General features: G+C 44.4%; 1 protein-coding gene across 1 annotated transcript in view; it reads left to right on the plus strand.

Moving 5' to 3' along the window:
* Positions 1-14,665, plus strand: part of CWF19L1 (CWF19 like cell cycle control factor 1) — a 61,488-nt gene extending 46,823 nt beyond the window's left edge. Inside the window, exons 12-14 of the mRNA XM_082255930.1 lie at positions 4,953-5,072; positions 6,043-6,140; positions 14,463-14,665. Coding sequence (XP_082112056.1) covers positions 4,953-5,072; positions 6,043-6,140; positions 14,463-14,607 — 363 coding nt within the window. The 3' untranslated portion in view covers positions 14,608-14,665. The remainder of the gene's footprint in view (positions 1-4,952; positions 5,073-6,042; positions 6,141-14,462) is intronic.
* Positions 14,666-18,121: the final 3,456 nt, after the last annotated feature.

Consider the following 18,121-nt stretch of genomic DNA (forward strand, 5'->3'; position numbering starts at 1 on the left):
CTGTTAACTTTCTCGTGTGTGTGTGTGTGTGTGTGTGTGTGTGTGTGTTTGTTTAAAAATAATGTATATATTACTCTGCTTAAAGAATTAAAGGAACACTTTAAAACACATCGGATCTCAATGGGGAAAAATATCATGCTGGTTATCTATACTGATATGGACATCGTAATTCAGCCCTCTGTATTTTGAGAATTTTCCATTTCCATCTGACACCCCGAAAATCAAAGTGAAAAAATGATGCAGCAGGCTAGTCCATTTTTCTGAAATTTAATTGCAGCAACTCAAAATTGTACTCAGTAGTTTGTATGAAACCCCCCACATGCTTGTATGCATGCCTGACTAAGTCTGGGTATGTTCCTAATGAGATGACAGAGGGTGTCCTGGGGTAGTTCCTCCCATATCTGGACCAGGGCATCGCTGAGCTCCTTTAGACTGAGGTGTGACCTGGCGGCATCGAATGGAACGAAACATGATGTCCCAGAGGTGTTATTTGGATTTAGGTCAGGCGAGCGTGGGAGCAATTCACTGGTATCAATTCCTTCATCCTCCTGGAACTGGCTGCATACTCTCACCACGTGAGGCCGGGCATTGTCAGGCACCAGGGGAACCTAGGACCCACTGCACCAGTTTAGAGTCTGACAAAGGGTCCAAGGATTTCATCCTTATACCTAATAGCAGTCAGGGTGTCATTGTCTCCCCTGGCTATCGCTGTCCCACCACCACACCGGTCATGCTGAACGATGTTACAGGCAGCTTAACGGTCTCCGGCTACTCCAGACCCTTTCACGTCTGTCACATATTTCAGGTTGATCCTGCTGCCATATGTGAAAAGAGCCGGTTGGCAGACATGCCAATTCTGCTATTTACTGGCAAATGTCAATCGAACTCTGCGGTGCCAGGCAGTGAGCACAGGGCCCACTAGAGGACGTTGGGCCCTCAGGCTACCCTCATGAAGTCTGTTTCTGATTGTTTGGTCAGACCTTCACACCAGTGGCCTGCTGAAGGTCATTTTGTAGGGCTCTGGTAAGCTTATCCTTTTCCTCCTTGCACAAAGGAGCAGATACAGGTCATGCTGATGGGTTGAGGACCTTCGTTGGCCCTGTCCAGCTCTCCTAGAGAGAACTGCCTGTCTCCTGGTATCTCCTCCATGCTCTTGAGGCTGCTGGGAGACACAGCAAGCCTTCTGGCATTGGCACGTATTGATGTGCCCCCTGAAGGAGTTGGGACTGCCTGAGCAACCTTCCTCTAGGGTCCAGTTATCGCCTCAAAACTAGTGAAAAACCGTCAAATAGGAGAAGGTAAAAAAAAAAATCAGTGGCCTCCACCTGTAAAATTATTCCTGTTTTGGAGGGTGTCTGATTGTTGCCAATCTATTGCACCTGTTAGTTTAATTTAACACCAAAGCAGCTGAAACTGATTACCAAACCCACTATGCTACTTAACTGAGCAGATCAATATCCTAGGAGTCTGACTTTATACTATACTCTGATTAAAAACTCTTCCTTTAATTTTTTTTTTTTTTGAGCAGTGAGTGTATAGCGTAATGCTTTTAAAGCTTTGGTAGCATTGCAGGCCTTGTGCATACAGGCTTCATCTAGTATAATAGAGAGATATTTTATATATATATATATATATATATATATATTAATCTTTTTCCAAATGCTTAAAAAATTTCAGCCAGGTTTGAAATGTAAAGCTTTTAAAGCGGGCCTTAGCTGGCTTAAGGAAAAAAAAACCTGCTTTTAATAGAAGTGCCGACTGTATTAACTTTTTTATTTTTTATTTTTTTCAGTCACGGACGCAAGGGTAATGACAGAACAGCTCCACAGTGTGCCCACATACCTTATTGCGCTTTCTGCTGCCCACTTTCTCCTCGTGTGCCCTCCTGTAGTGCTGCTCTCTCCCTAGCCCCAACAAGTGGTTGTGAAGTTAGTGAGCACAATTGCTGGCATCCCTTCTGTTCTAACAAGCTTCAAATCAGTGTCACAGCTAAATACCTTAGTTCACAGCACCGCTGTGTGGTCATGTGACCTCCCACCGCTGTCCTTCCCCCCCCCCCCCCGCTGCAAGGACTACAGTGGGAGGGGCTTTGATTGCTCTCTGACGGGAGTCATGTGACCGCACAGTGGCACTGTGAAAAGTAATTTAGCTGCATAATTTAAAAAAAAAAAAAAAAACACACTTCTGTATAGCTTGTAATAAAAGGGGATGCCAGTAATTGCCCTCACTAAAGTTACAGCCACACGAAATGGCAGTGGGAGGGTCAGGGAGTTGATCGGCTCCCACACTAGGAACTGACGGGGAGAGACTCTGAATACAGTGGGATGATGGAGGCATGTAAACTGACCACTGTATCATGGATCAGCAGCCGTGACTACCGTGGTCAGTTCACATAGGGGGACACAGGAGCAGACGGGATCAACCAGGTATTTTACAGCATAGAAAGGAATAAATGTCACTGCACAAGCACTAAAGCCGCTCCAGGTGAGTGAGTCTTTAGTTTATCCCCACACATTAGTCAGGTGCTAGCCCAGCTTGCACGCTGCATATCATAAGGAAATTATTCCGGACTGCTGCACTTCCAAAAATCGTTTTATTGAAGCTCAATATGACAAGTGGTTGACAGATGGTGCAGGGAACAGAGGTAGATGCGTTTCGCGCAAATGTTATCTAGGCATTACCTATTGTAACTAGTCACAATCGCCTACAGGATCTCACAAAAGTGAGTACACCCCTCACATTTTTATAAATATTTTATTATATTTTTTTCATGTGACAACACTGAAGAAATGACCCTTTGCTACAATGTAAAGTAGTGAATGTACAGCTTATATAACAGTGTAAATTTACTGTCTCCTCAAAATAACGCAGCACACAACCATTAATGTCTAAACCGCTGGCAACAGGGAGTACACCCCTAAGTGGAAATGTCCAAATTGGGCTCACAAGTGTCACTGTTGTGTTGTCATTTTTCAGCACTGCCTTCACCCTTGGGCATGGAGTTCACCAGAGCTTTACAGGTTGCCTCTGAAGTCCTCTTCCACGACATCACGGAGCTGGTGGATATTGGAGACCTTCTGTTCGAGGATGCTCAACAGGGTTTAGGTCTGGAGACATGCTTGGCTAGTCCATCACCTGTACCCTCAGCTTCCGTAGCAAGGTAGTGGTTGTCTTGCAGGTGTGTTTAGGGTTCTGGATGTTGGCATACTGCCCTGCGGCCCAGTCTCCGAAGGGAGAGGATCATGCTCTGCTTCAGTAGGTTAGTGTGTACATGTTGGCATTCATGGTTCCCTCAATGAACTGTAGCTCCCCAGTGCTGGCAGCACTCATGCAGCCCCAGACCATGACACTCCCACCACCATGCTTGACTGTAGGCAAGACACGCTTGTCTGTACTCCTCAACTGGTTGCCGCCACACACGCTTGACACCATCTGAACCAAATAAGTTAGTTTTTGTCTCATCAAACCACAAGACATGGTTCCAGTGATCCATGTCCTTAGTCTGCTTGTCTTCAGCAAACTGTTTGCAGGCTTTCTCGTGCATCATCTTTTAGAAGAGGCTTCCTTCTGGAACGACAGCCATGCATACCAATTTGATGCAGTGTGCGGCATATAGTGTGAGCACTGATGGGCTCAACCCAACCCCATAACCCCCCCCCAACCTCTGGCAGCACTCATATGCCTATTTCCCAAAGACACCCTCTGGATAAAACACTGAGCATGTGCACTCGACTTCTTTGGTCGAACATGGCGAAGCCTGTTCTGAGTGGAAGCTGTCCTGTTAAACCACTGTATGGTCTTGGCCACCATGCTGCAGCTCACTTTCAGGGTCTTGGCAAACTTCTTATTGCCTAGGCCATCTTTATGTAGAGCAACAACTTTTTTTTTTTTTTTCAGATCTTTAGTTCTTTGCCATGAGGCGTTGTGTTGAAGAGTGGGAGTGAAACAACAAATTTAACCCATCTGCTCCCCATTCACACCTGAGACCTTGTAACCCTAACGAGTGAGGTGACACCGGGGAGGGAAAATGTCTAATTGGGCCCAATTTGGACATTTTCACTTGGGGGTTACTTTTTTGCCAGCGGTTTACAATTTAATGGCCGTGTGTTATTTTGAAGGGGACAGCAAATTTACACTATTATACAAGCTGTACACTCGTGTTTACATTGTAGCAAAGTGTATGTATATGAGAGCGAGACTATATAAAGCTGCAATAGATCCATTGAAACAAGAGGATATGTGCACTAATAGGTTGCAGGAGATGCACTAAAGGAAGGTTGCAAAAAAAAAGTGAATACTGCTAGACTGAAGGTGACTAGCTGAGGAGAAAAAAAGCGGTTTAAAGATACGTTTTTTTATTTTATTTTTTTTTGGGGGGGGGGGGGTTATAACCACTAAGTGCCAAAAAAATAAAAACCTTTGTGTATGTATGCACACTAGTTTTTTTTTTTTTTTTTTTTCGTCTCTCGTTGCTTCATAAAGACCTGTATTAACTCAATGTTATGCTTTGTTGTTTGCACTAGTGATTTTTAGTGTATTTGTTATATTTAGATAGAATATTGCACAACTCTCAAGGTCGAGGAGGGGGAGGGTGGGGAGAAACCAGTAGCACGATTTTATTCTGTTCTGTGCTTTCAGAAAAATGTTTTTTTTTTTTTTTTTTTTTTAGAAACCCTGAAAGTGAGAATTTTCAATGTGGTTTGGCCACCAAGGCGAAGAGAGAAGAAAAAGAAAAAAAAAAGCAAAACATGGCAGTGAAAGGGTTAAATCACTTTAGGAGGCTCAGTTATAGTGTAGCATTGTAAAGTGTTGAATAATTGTTCTCTTCTAGTACTTCTATGCGCATGTCAGCACTGTAATACAAAAATTCAGATTTGTTGTTCTAGCATGCTCACTTTGTTTTGTATCTGTTCCTTTGCAAGATGGTAAATGATTTGCATCCCTTCCTGCAGGTTGTCCCACTTCCATTGAGCTGCTGCACTACAGAAGATATTAAAGAGTCCTTTATTGTGCAGGCACAGGAGCAGAACATAGAGCTGCTGGAAATCCCCCAACACACCGATATCAAGCAAGTATGTGGACTAAATGTGCTCCTCTCTTACCTTGAACACTAAAAAAAATGCATCTGTAAACTGTTGTATGTCAAAGCAAAAAACGCGGAGCATTCCCATTTCCACATGTTTTATTTGATAAAAGGCCCTGCAAGTACAGAAAAATAACTGATGTACCTGAAATGCACTCAGCAGCTAAGTCATGTTTGGCTGACCATGTCTAGCCCTTTTGTGGTGTCAGCCCTGCCTCAGAATCCAAACTCAACAACCTAAAGGTTAATCCTTCTGTAGTCCACGATAACCACTAGGAGAAACATGTGGGGGAGGACACAGCATCTCTGAATTTCTGACAAGATCAGCAGATAGTTTTTAGCACTGATCCAAACAGATTTTGAACGGATAAAACCATTTCAATTGTATATTATAACAGACCAAAAGGGAACAAATACAAAAAGTTGATTATGATTTACATGCACTTTACAGGTTGCCTGAATTCTGTGCAGTTTCATTGCAGCCTTCAATTTCTCTCCCCCCCCCCCCCCCCCCCCCCCCATGCTTCCACCTCTAGGCCCCTGGAGCTCTAGTGTGCATGATCAATCCCAGCCAGCACTTTTCACGAAGGTGACAAAGCCAGTACGCAAAGACCTCTCGGATGTTCTGAACTTGAGCCTTTCCTGCCCCCCCCCCCCCGGTACAAGGGGTTTGATGGAGGACTTAAAGAAAATGCATATGGTGTTCACTAGGTGACTGGGCAACACTGTAATTTTCCCCCATTTTTGTTAGGAAATTGTATGGTCAGTGTCTGTGACAAGCATTAGAGTGCTTTTATTGCTCAAAGAAAGTTAGCCCGCTGCTAGGTGTGTACACCTACAATTCTATCTGTACAGAGGGGATATAAGAAATTATGCACAGTTCAAACCATGAAATGGAGATGTGTGTGTTTTTTTTATTTTTTTTTTTTTTTTTAAGCCCCCTCTCTTAATGTTTTCAGATTGTACAGCCTGGGACACCATATTTCTATGTCGAGTTGGATTCTGGGGAGAAACTTTTTCATCGCATTAAGAAAAATTTTCCATTGCAGTTTGGAAGGTAGTGTGTTGTTTTGTTTTTTTTTTTTTTTTTTTCTCTTTCTCTCTCTACTGTTCATTGACTGACGCAGCTCCATATACCTCTTGACAATTGGGTTATGCTGCCCCCAACAGGAGTAGGACACTAGGCAGGAAAATCTTTACCACACTTAATGGGGCAGTCCCTGCAGGCATACACCCACACACTCTGCTATAGGATTAAGTTTCTCTGCCTAGTTTAGGATTAGGACCTAGTTCCTGGCTGGGGCCATGCCGGTCTTGGCTTGCCTTTTTTATTTTAAAGGGAACCTTTTGTTAAAAAAAAATATATATATATTTTTTAGAGCTATGTTCCTGAGAGACTGGGTTTCGGACTGGATATCCTAGATCCTTAAGGTTGCCCGGTCAGCGAGTGTGTGCAGGTTATAGCCCAGCGCTAGGCCTCGCCACGACAGAGCCCCAATGGACGGGGGCTGGCCCGCGAGTGAAACCCCTTGCCGGGATGCACACGACCTGGTTCGGCCTGAGTCGCAGCATACCCCTTGGCCGTCAACACCCCCACCCGGAGTGGAGAGGTAGTCTGTCCAGTGTGGCGCCCGCCCGATGTTGTTGGTATGGTGAGTAGTGTCGTCGTACCCCCCCATAGCTCTGACGGTGTTGGGGTGGACATGGGACCCTCCCGGGGAAGGTTGGCCCTTTGGGTATCCCTCATTCCCCCTGGCCTCAGTATGTACCAGGCTCCACCCAAGGCCTCCCTTCCCACCATCAGAGGTCCCTACGTCAGTGATGGTGGTCCTCGGGGGGGGGGGGGGGGTGCAGATGCTGCTATAACGGATCCCCTGGTGCCACTAATCATTTGGACCTCTTAGGGGACTAGGAAGACTGCATGGCGTGCCGAGGGGGCTGCCATTTTACTGTAGAATCGTTCAGCCTCATTTTGAAGTTCCTATTGAAATGCCATGTTTTTTGTGCTTTGCCCATAGGAATGCATTGGGCGGCCATTTTCTCGAGTCCGAACGCTGGACAGCAGGGAGCAGCTAGGCCTTCACTCTAGTGATGACCCAGGTACTTCCTCTTCCAGTGAAGATCATATTTTTTTTTTTTTTCCTCCGATCCTGTTCTCCATATCGAATGGTGGTATGTCTATTGGGGTCCCTGTAGGTCTCTATTCCAGGGTTCATATGGAGTACCAGGAACAAATTTCACCTACAGATCCCCTCCTTGCGTTTGCGAGGACCTCCGGGTCGCAACCCTGTCTGCCTTAACGGCAGTTTTAGAAAACCTGGTGTCAAAAGTGGATTTGGTTTTAAAAAAAAAAAAAAAAATACCACTAGTAAAAAGCGCCCTATGCCCTCCCCCCCTGCCTCTACTGTATCCTCAGATTCTGAGGTAGATGGGGCCGCTGCGGACGCAGGTCACCCTTAGAGTTCTGCATCATCGCACTCAGATGGAGAGGGCGACATAGCCTCATCTGCAGCTGCGCAGGAAAGCGCGCTGGTGGAGGCACTTATAGTGTCAGTGCGGGAAACTCTAAAAATGGCGGATGATTCTGCAGCGCCAGGGACGCAGGTGTCATTTGGCACTTGCAAATCCCAGAAGTCGGTCAAGGTTTTCTCTTGTCCGATCTCTGACTAATGGGGGCTCCTCAAACAAATGTTAGTGGTGCCAAAGCGTTTTAATAGGTGCTATCCATTCGCAGACGCTGTAGCCACAAAATGGACCGTTCCACTGAAGGTGGACCATCCAATACTCTAGACTGAACAAATCTACTGTGGTCCCGGTGGAGGAGTCCCGGTCTTTACAGACCCTGTGGATAGGCTTGAGTCTCTTTCCCGCCACTTGTGATAGTAGGCTCAATACTTAAACCGATCTTTATCACTCTGGTGTCCCAAACCATAACGGAATGGGCAAAGTTACTGAAAAGTGACCTACGGGCCTGGCAGGGCAAACGGACCAAATGGTCCAAGCTCTACTATTTATATGTGATGCGTTGCTAGATGCGGCCCCTCTTGTAGCCAGAGTATCCGTGTTGGGGGTAGCTATTAAACGCATGATGTGGCTAAAAAGCTGGTCTGCAGATCAGGCTTCATAAAGGGTCTATCAGAGCTCCCCTTTACGGAGGTGCCGTTTGTTTGGATCCTAATTGGATGAACTGATCAAGGGTCTCGCAGGTGGGAAGAGTACTCTTCTTCCTCAATCCTCCAAAGGCAAGTCACCACGTAATAGCCTTATTTTACAACCCACAGGTGGCCCTTTCGTGCCTCCGGCACGCAGGAGAAAGGATCCAAGCCATTTAGGTCTTCTGGGGGTTCCAAGAAGAAATGGTCGGGTAAGCCAAGAGCAGGCCAATCCAGATCTACAGACAAATCCTTGTCTGCATGAAGGGACGCCCTCACCCATAACTGGGGTGGGGGGAAGTTTTCGCTTCTTCATGGAACCATGGACCTCCTTGATTCAGGACAAATGGGTCCACGAACTGATCCGATCGGGTTACGAGATCGAATGCAGGTCTTGACCATCAAACAGATTCTTCCCATCCAATCTACGCCTATCTCCAGATCGGTTAAGGGATCTACAAGAGGCGGTACAAGATCTGCTGTCGCAAGGGGTGATCGTGCCTATTCCCTCTCGGGAACGCTTTCAGGGGTTCCATTCAAACCTGTTCATTGTTCCCAGGAAGGAGGCAATGTGCGTTCCAATCCTGGACCTCAAGGCTCTGAAACTTCTGTACCCACACAAAGCAGTTCAAACTGAGTCCATACGCAAGGTAGTGGCGTCCCTACACCAAGGATACTTTTTGGCCTCCATCGATATCAAGGACTCATATCTTCACATCCCTATTTACGCTGGTCACCAGTGTTTTCTTCGCTGTAGGAGATACGCATTATCAATTTGTGGCGTTACCCTTTTGGTCTCGCCTCCACTCCCAGGGTCTTCACCAAAGTTTTGGCTCCGGTATTGGCATTACTGCGACAACAGGGGATTGCGGTACTGGGGTACCTGGATGATCTCTTAAGAGCAGACTCCCATTCAGTCCTGTTGGGCGACTTGGCAATCACTGTATGGACTCTACAAGAGTTCGGTTGGAACATAATTTTCCAAAAATCTGCTCTGGTACCATCTTCTTCAAAACTAGATTATCTGGGCCTGATCTGGACTCCGCTTCAGCGAGGGTGTTTCTTCCCCTGGAAAAGCTGCAAAAGTTGCAGAGGGCGATTCCTTTGCTGTTATCCAGCAACATGTCCTCTCTTCGGACTTGCATGCGAGCCTTAGGTCTGATGGTGCCTACCTTTTTCGTGGCGGTTCCATTTGCTCAGATACACACGAGACCCTTACAAAGGGAAATTCTTGCAAAGTGGAACAAAGATCCAAAATACTTGGACATTATGATTCGGTTGAGTCACAGCACAAGGTGTGCTCTTCTGTGGCGGCTGCGCTCCCATTGTATTGGGCTGAGGGAATCACGGATGCCAGCCTGTCTGGCTGGGGAGGAGTGCTTGGGAAACTGTGTCCTGGACCGTGGAGGAGTCCAGACTACCGATCAATATTCTGGAACTCGGAGCAATAAAGCTTTGCCTGAGTCACTGGACAAATCGTCTGCAGGGTTGTTCAGTTCGGATTTAATCGGACAATGCCATGGCTTTGGCTTACGTCAATCAAGGGGGCACCAAGAGTGTCTTGGCAGCCCGGGAGGTGGCCGAGATCCTGACATGGGCAGAAAACTTAGTTCCAGGCCTTTCCGCCATGCATATTCCAGGAGTGGAGAACTGGCAGGCGGATTACCTGAGTCGTCAGGTGTTGGATCAGGGGAATGGTCCCTGCACCAAGGTTTCACCTGCTTTGTCCGGTAGGGGACTCCCGACGTCGACCTGTTAGCCTCTCAACTCAACAAGAAGGTACAGAGGTTTGTAGCCAGGTCTTGGGATCCTCTGTCCAACGCCAGACACACTGGCTGCTCCTTGGGGTCAGTATCGGCTGATCTATATGTTCCCTCTGCTGAAACGGCTGCCGAGGCTTCTGCACAGAATAGAGGTGGAAGGGATTCCGGTGGCCCCAGACTGGCCTTGCCGGTCTTTGTACACAGATCTGGGCTCCTTGGAGACTTCCTCTCATGGAAGATCTGCTGTCTCAAGGGACGATCATCCTGCTTTAGTCGCTGGCTTTAACCGCATGGCTGTTGAAAGCCAGGTATTGAAGGACAGGGGTCTTTCTGACTCAGTGACTTCTACACTGTTGAAGGCTAGAAAATCTACCTCCAGAAAGATCTATCATCGTACGTGGAAATCTTACCCCTCATAGTGGGAATCGCTGAAGGTGCATCCTCTCTCTCTCCCCCCCCCCCTTTTTTTTTTTTTTTTTTTTCTTCCAGTGGCTATGGTTTTGACCTTTTTCTCCAAAGAGGGGTTGAACAGCGTTTGGCCTTGGGTACTATTAAAGGCCAAGTTTTGGCTTTGACTTTTTTTTTTTGTTGTTTTTTCTCAAGTCTTTTAGCTATGCATTCTTTAATTTGCACTTTTATTCAAGGGGTTCGCCATATAGCTCCTCCGATAGGATCCACTTTACCTCCGTGGGATCTTAACAGTGCTGTCTGTTCTTGAAAAACCTCACTTTGTGAAAATTAGGGAGATTCTCTACTTACACTGTCACAGAAGGTAGCCTTTTTGATGGCTATTACCTCTGCTCGCAGAGTATCTGAATTGGCGATGCTATCCTGCCCTTCACCTTATCTGTTGGTCCACAGAGGTAAGGTGAAACTTCGACCTAACCAGTCGTTTCTGATTTCCTGTTGAATGAAGAAATTGTGCTGCCTTCACTCTGTCCGAAGCCCAAGGAAATTGCCTTACATTCTTTGGATGTGGTTCATGCAATTGGGGTTTATCTGGTGGCTGCTGAATCTTTCAGGAAATCGGACTTTGTCCTCACGACGGAAGGATCTTGAAAGGGATTGGCTGCATCTGCTGCATCCATATCCAGATGGATCAGGCAGACGGTGGTACAGGCAATTCACTGAAGGGTCAGGCTCCACTTTTTCCCCGTGAAGGCGCATTCTACTAGGGCGCTGAGTGCCTCTTGTGCTTTTCGCCATCAGGCGTCAGTAATGCGAGTTTGCAAGGTGGCAACTTGGTCGTCTGTGCACATGTGCACTAAATTCTACAAAGTAGATGTGTTGGCATCCTCAGGTGCTTCTTTTAAACAGCACCCTGCAAAACCTTGCGGCAAAAAGAGAAAATATTCTCTGAGTGTGTGTTTTCTAGGTGAGCTCCAGATGTTCCTGGTTGAGCTCCATGTTCACTGGTTGGCTGTGTTTAGTTTTTGGGGAATTGCGTTTTTCTGTGGTGTTTTCCCACCCTTCATGCAAATACTGCTTTGGGACGTCCCAATGGTCAAGAAGAATATGGATCTGCGTCTGTCAAACAATAGAGAACCTGGATTTTTGACTTGCTGTAAAATCCTTTTCTCTGAAGTTCATTGACAGACTCGGCATTGACACACTCGGCACCCGCCCCTCCTATTTCTGAGTGGCATGGGTTTTTTCTTCTAAATGCTGCAATAGGATTCAGTTTTGTTGCAAGCAGTGTGTGAGTGTATACCTGCAGGGGCTGCCCCATAGGCGATGTAAAGATTTTTCCTGCCTAGTGTCCTACTCCTGTAGGGGGCAGCATAAGCCAATCGTCAATATGGAGCTGCGTCTGTCAACTTCAAAGAAAAGGATTTTACGGTAAGTCAAATATGTTTTTTTTTTTTTTTTTTCTCTCTTCTGTTTTTTATGTGATTTCTGTGACGTGTGTTGTGATGGCGGTGGGGTTTGTTGTGTGTTTTTTTTTTTTTTTTTTTTTAATGCATTCTATGTAAAGAAGAAAACTTAGTGCAGGACTTATGAAGAGCTATAGTGGTGGATCGGGTGGGGGGGTGGAACACTGAATATAAAGATGTTTTTTTTTTTTTTTTTAAAGCCTTTAACCACTTTAAGACCGGAAGGATTTGCCCCCTTAATGACCAGGCCCTATTTTGCGTTTCGGCACTGCGTTACTGTAACGGACAATTGTACCCAAAGAAAATTGATGTCCTTTTTTTTTCCCACAAATAGAGCTTTCGTTTGGTGGTATTTGATCACCTGTGCGCTTTTATTTTTTGCGCTATAAACAAAAAAAGTGACAATTTTGAGAATTTTTTTTTTTTTTCACATTCTGCTCTGACCTTATCAAAAAAAAAAAAAAAATCTAAATTTTAACATTTTAGGCCAATTTGTTTTCTGCTACATATTTTTGGTAAAAAATCGCAATAAGCGTATTTTGATTTGGTTTGTGGTTACACATCTACTAACTACGGGAAAGAACTCATTATTTTGTGTTTGTTTTTTTTTTTTTTGCGGGATTGTGACACTGCGGCGGACAGATCGGACTCCTAACTGACATTTTTGACACTTTTGGGTGTACCAGTGACGTTACTACAGTAATCGGTGCTAAAAATATGCATGTGATCAATAGGTTAAATGTAAGCCTAGGGGAGTGATTTTAACTGTGGGGGGCGTGGCTTGTGAAATGACCAAAGAGACATGTAATCCTATATATGTGATCATTTCAGGGAGAAGAACGGTCGGCTGTGTTTACAACAGCTGATGTCCTTCTCAGAGGGGAGCTATCGCGGGTATCGGGCTGCATCGGAGCCGCCTGACCCATGCATTGGCTTCCCCGCTGCCCGACCGACGTCTGTTTGCGCAGGAGAGCCACCCTGCTGCAGTAAAAAGGCGGCGGGTTGTCGGGAAGTGGTTTAATGAGAAGGTGTCTGCTTTGCTTTTAAGGCAGTAACCTTAAATTCAAGTCACTTGAACAGAATTGCCAGAAGTATTAAGTGCTGCAGTGGTTTTCATTCCCTTACTCCTTCCAAACACTCGGCTGTTTGAATCTTCAGCACTTCTGGTAGCTTCTAGGTTTGCTCACTTTCTCGTAGCCTCAAAGCTTGGCTAATACATTCTCTATTGGCCCATCACTGAGTTGCGTAACTGGGCAATAGGAATGGGTTATGGGTGAGAGGCAGGGGGAAGCAAAGCCTGTTCAAAACTTTCTAGATTTGGGAGATGACAAAAAGCTACTGAAAGCAGCTGCTGCAGAATTCCCCCAGATTATTAACTTGCTTTTGGCTGTTCAACTTTTTTATAGACGTTCAAGGCAGGACATTTTGCAAGGTGTCACAAAGTACTTATTGATCAGCCAGTTAACCGGTTGCCAACCGCCGCACGACTATATACTGCGGCGGTCAGCCCCGGCCAGGCAGAGTGACGTATCGATACGTCACTCGCCTGTCACTGACTTGCGAGCCTATTGCTGGCGGGCGCGCGCCCGCCGCGGCTCGCTCACAGACAAGTCAGTGCGTGTGACCGGCGGACTCTATGTCCGCCAGTCACACTACGATCGCTCCTGTGAAGGGAGAAAGACAGAGCGGCTTGTGTAAACAAGCTGCCTGTCAGTTCTCCCTGTGTAAAAGTGAAGATCTGACCGTTCTACTATGTAGAACTGTTGATCTTTGCTTTTACACCAATAGCAATGTCCCTGCACAGTTAGAATCACGCCCCTAGGACACACTTAACCCCTCCCTGTCCAATAAAGTTAACCCCTTCCCTGCCAGTGTCATTTTTGCAGTAACAGTGCATATATATAGCACTGATTACTGCAGTAATGTCACTGGTACCCCCAAAAGTGTAAAAAATGTCAGTCAAGGGTCCGATCTGTCCGCCGCAATGTCGCAGTACCGAAAAAAAAATCGCAGATCGCCGCCATTACGCGTTAAAAAAAAAAAAAACACCAAAAATGACAAAAATCTTTCCCTTTGTTAGTAAACGCGATAACTTTTGCGCAAACCAATCAAAATACGCTTTTTGCAATTTTTTTTTTTTTTTTACCAAACATAGGTAGCATAAAACAAATTGGCTGAAAAATGTTAAATTTTGATTTTTACATTTTTTTTTTTTTTTTGGGAAATTTCATATAAAAAAAAATGTGAAAAATATTGTTGTTTTTGCAAAATTTACGCTCTTTTTTTTTTTTGTTTATAGCGCGTGATCAAAAAATCGCACAGGTGATCAAATACCACCAAAAGAAAGCTCTGTTTGTGGGGAAAAAAAAGGACGTCAAATTCGTTTAGGTACAGCGTCGCACAACCGCGCAATTGTCCGTTAAAGTCACACAGTAAAAAATCGCAAAAAAACCCCTGGTCCTTTAGCAGCCAAATCCTCCGGGGCTTAAGTGGTTAATGAATGTCTTTCAAGTGTCTTTTTAAAACCTTTTCATGTTGTAGCCGGGCTGCCAGTTTTGTGTTCATTTTTCATATTGTTTAACCATTCTAGAGAGGTTTTGGCGAGCGAGGCCATCCTGAATATACCGACCAGAGCAGACTGGAAAGCATGCAAATTGAGTCAGGATGAAGAGGAGAGCCTGGTCAAGTCTTTCCGGAGAGAATTCGAGCCATTTGACTTCTCTTTACAGGACTAATTCTCATGCACTCAGATTTTTTCCTTTTTATAGAAATGTCTGTACATACAATGGAAATACTTTCTTATTTGCTTGTGACAATAAAGCAGTATTTTGTTTAGAAAGTGACTCGGGTGAAAATTAGAGCGGTTTTGTCAGATCTATCATCTATCTAGTTCGCCAGGTTGTTGGCCTGAATCAAACTGTTACTGTGTACAGCGGCATTTGAAAAAAAATGCCGTTTTCCTTTTTGTGGTTTTCATCTGCAGTAACAGCTGCTATAAAACACTGCTTCATATGTAACTAGGTTTAAAATGCTCCAGACTATATGGACGTTTCCGTTTTTTGTATTTTGAGCAAACCGAAGATCTTTAAAACAAGCCATCACTGACCTCTATAGCTGCGCATATATATAGATAGATAGATAGATATATAGATAGATAGATAGTGAAGTAATGCTCAGACCACAACAGAAACCAGCTGAAATGACACTCCAGAGTTTTAACAGCTTAATTAGAAGTCTGGCAGGTCAATTCTGTTCACCATAGAAATAAGGGGAAAGAAGACGTGTGTCCCTGTCGTGAAATGTAAAACATGCATTTTTCTACAATGCCTATAGCTATAGATTTAAGGGATACCTTATTTGTTCTTTTTAAAGGGGTTGTATTTGTGCTCAAAATATGGAAACTCTTTAAAGAGATTGTACAGGCAGGAAGTATGTGGGGGTTTTTTTTTTCCCTTTAATACATTCTATGCATGAAGATAAAGCCTTCTGTGTGCAGCAGCCCCTCTAATACTTACCTGAGCCCATCTTTATCCAGCGATGTTGCAGGAGTGTCTTGGCTGCCTAAGACTCCCCCCCCCCCCCCCCCCTCTTATTGGCTTAGACAGCAGCGCACCGTGATTGGCTGACAGCAGTGGAAGCCAATCAGGAAATAGGGGGAGGGGCTAGACCAGCTCCATGTCTGAATGGACACAGTTAGCTCTGACTCGGTTCGGGTGCCCCCATAGCAAGCGGCTTGCTGTGGGGGCATTCATAAGGAGGGAGGGCCCAGGAGCACCGAAGAGCGACCCAAGAAGAGGATCTGGTCTGCTCTGTGCAAAACCAACTGCACAGAGCAAGTGAGTATACCATATTTGTTTAATAAAAAAAAAAAAATAGACCTTACAATCACTTTTTAATTTGAATAGTCTGGGCACAGGATCAGTTCCACTTGTATGCACCACCGGACTATTTTGTCCATCTAGACAATGCACTACAAGTACATTTGAAATGGGAAACTGTTAGAACCATGCTAGAATCTAAATATTCAGACTCCAAGCTTCCTTTACACTTCTGCTACAATTTTTCCCGGTGTCTTTGTTCCAGGCATGTCCTTTTTTTTTTTTTTTTTTTTCTAATATACACATTCCTGGGTGAGCAGGGCAGAATCTTGATGCGATCCTAGGGGACTGGTTCTTGCTGCTCTGGGCTCACAGGCAATAGTTTGAATGGTGCTAGGCATAGTTTCTCCAGAAGAGGATCTGTACTAGATTTGTTTCCGGGTAGAATAAACTTGTGGGGATTTTTTGGTTTTAATAACCTGGGGTTGGGTTTTAACTTAATAAAAACTTTTAATAAGAAAGCCTGTAAAAATGATAACCACTTGCTGACCAGGCTCTCCCTGGAACTTTTTGTTTACAAGTTTAAATTATTCTTTATATACATCTATATATGTATGTGTGTATTGCAAAAGTATTTGGCCCCCTTGAACTTTTCAACCTTTTGCCACATTTCAGGCTTCAAACATAAAGATCTAAAACTGTCGTGTTTTTTTTTTTTTTTTTTTTTTTTTTTTTGAAGAATCAACAAGTGGGACACACAATCATGAAGTGGAACGAAATTTATTGGATATTTCAAACTTTATAAACAAACTGAAAAATTGGGCGTGCAAAATTATTCAGCCCATTTAATGCAGCGAACTCTCCAGAAGTTCAGTGAGAAGCTCTAAATGATCCAATGTTGACCTAAATGACTAATGATGATAAATAGAATCCACCTGTGTGTAATCAAGTCTCTGTATCAATGCACCTGCACTGTGATAGTCTCAGAGGTCCGTTTAAAGCGCAGAGAGCATCATGAAGAACAAGGAACACTCCAGGCAGGTCCGAGATACTGTTGTGGAGAAGTTTAAATCCGGATTTGGATACAAAAAGATTTCCCAAGCTTTAAACATCCCAAGGAGCACTGTGCAAGCGATAATATTTAAATGGAAGGAGTATCAGGCCATTACAAATCTAAGAAGACCTGGCCGTCCCCCTAAACTTTCAGCTCATACAAGGAGAAGACTGATCAGAGATGCAGCCACGAGGCCCATGATCACTGGATGAACTGCAGAGATCTACAGCTGAGGTGAGAGACTCTGTCCATAGGACAACAATCAGTCGTATACTGCACAAATCTGGCCTTTATGGAAGAGTGGCAAGAAAAAAAGCCATTTCTTAAAGATATCCATAAAGTGTCGTTTAAAGTTTGCCACAAGCCACCTGGGAGACACACCAAACATGTGGAAGAAGGTGCTCTGGCCAGATGAAACCAAAATCAAACTTTTTGGCAACAATGCAAAATGTTATGTTTGGCGTAAAAGCAACACAGCTCATCACCCTGAACACACCATCCCCACTGTCAAACATGGTGGTGGCAGCATCATGGTTTGGGCCTGCTTTTCTTCAGCAGGGACAGGGAAGATGGTTAAAATTGATGGGAAGATGGATGGAGCCAAATACAGGACCATTCTGGAAGAAAACCTGATGGAGTCTGCAAAAGCCCGGAGACTGGAACGGAGATTTGTCTTCCAACAAGACAATGATCCAAAACATGAAGCAAAATCTACAATGGAATGGTTCACAAATAAACATATCCAGGTGTTAGAATGGCCAAGTCAAAGTCCAGACCTGAATCCAATCGAGAATCTGTGGAAAGAACTGAAAACTGCTTTTCACAAACGCTCTCCATCCAACCTCACTGAGCTCGAGCTGTTTTGCAAGGAGGAATGGGCAAAAATTTCAGTCTCTCGATGTGCAAAACTGATAGAGACATACCCCAAGCGACTTGCAGCTGTTATCACAGCAAAAGGTGGCGCTACAAAGTATTAACTTAAGGGCTGAATAATTTTGCATGCCCAATTTTTCAGTTTTTTTTATTTGGTAACAAAGTTTGAAATATCCAATACATTTCGTTCCACTTCATGATTGTGTCCCACTTGTTGTTTCTTCAAAAAAATTAGTTATATATCTTTACGTTTGAAGCCTGAAACGTGGCAAAAGGTTGAAAAGTGCAGGGGGCCGAATACTTTCGCAATGCACTATAATATGTATGTATGTATGTATGTATGTATGTGTATATGTGTGTGTGTGTGTATAATATAATACAGGTCCCTCTCAAAAAATTAGCATATTGTGATAAAGTTCATTATTTTCTGTAATGTACTGATAAACATTAGACTTTCATATATTTTAGATTCATTACACACAACTGAAGTAGTGCAAGCCTTTT

The sequence above is a fragment of the Pelophylax lessonae genome (genome assembly GCF_965119305.1).
Source record: "Pelophylax lessonae genome assembly, chromosome: 4".
Lineage (NCBI taxonomy): Eukaryota > Metazoa > Chordata > Amphibia > Anura > Ranidae > Pelophylax > Pelophylax lessonae.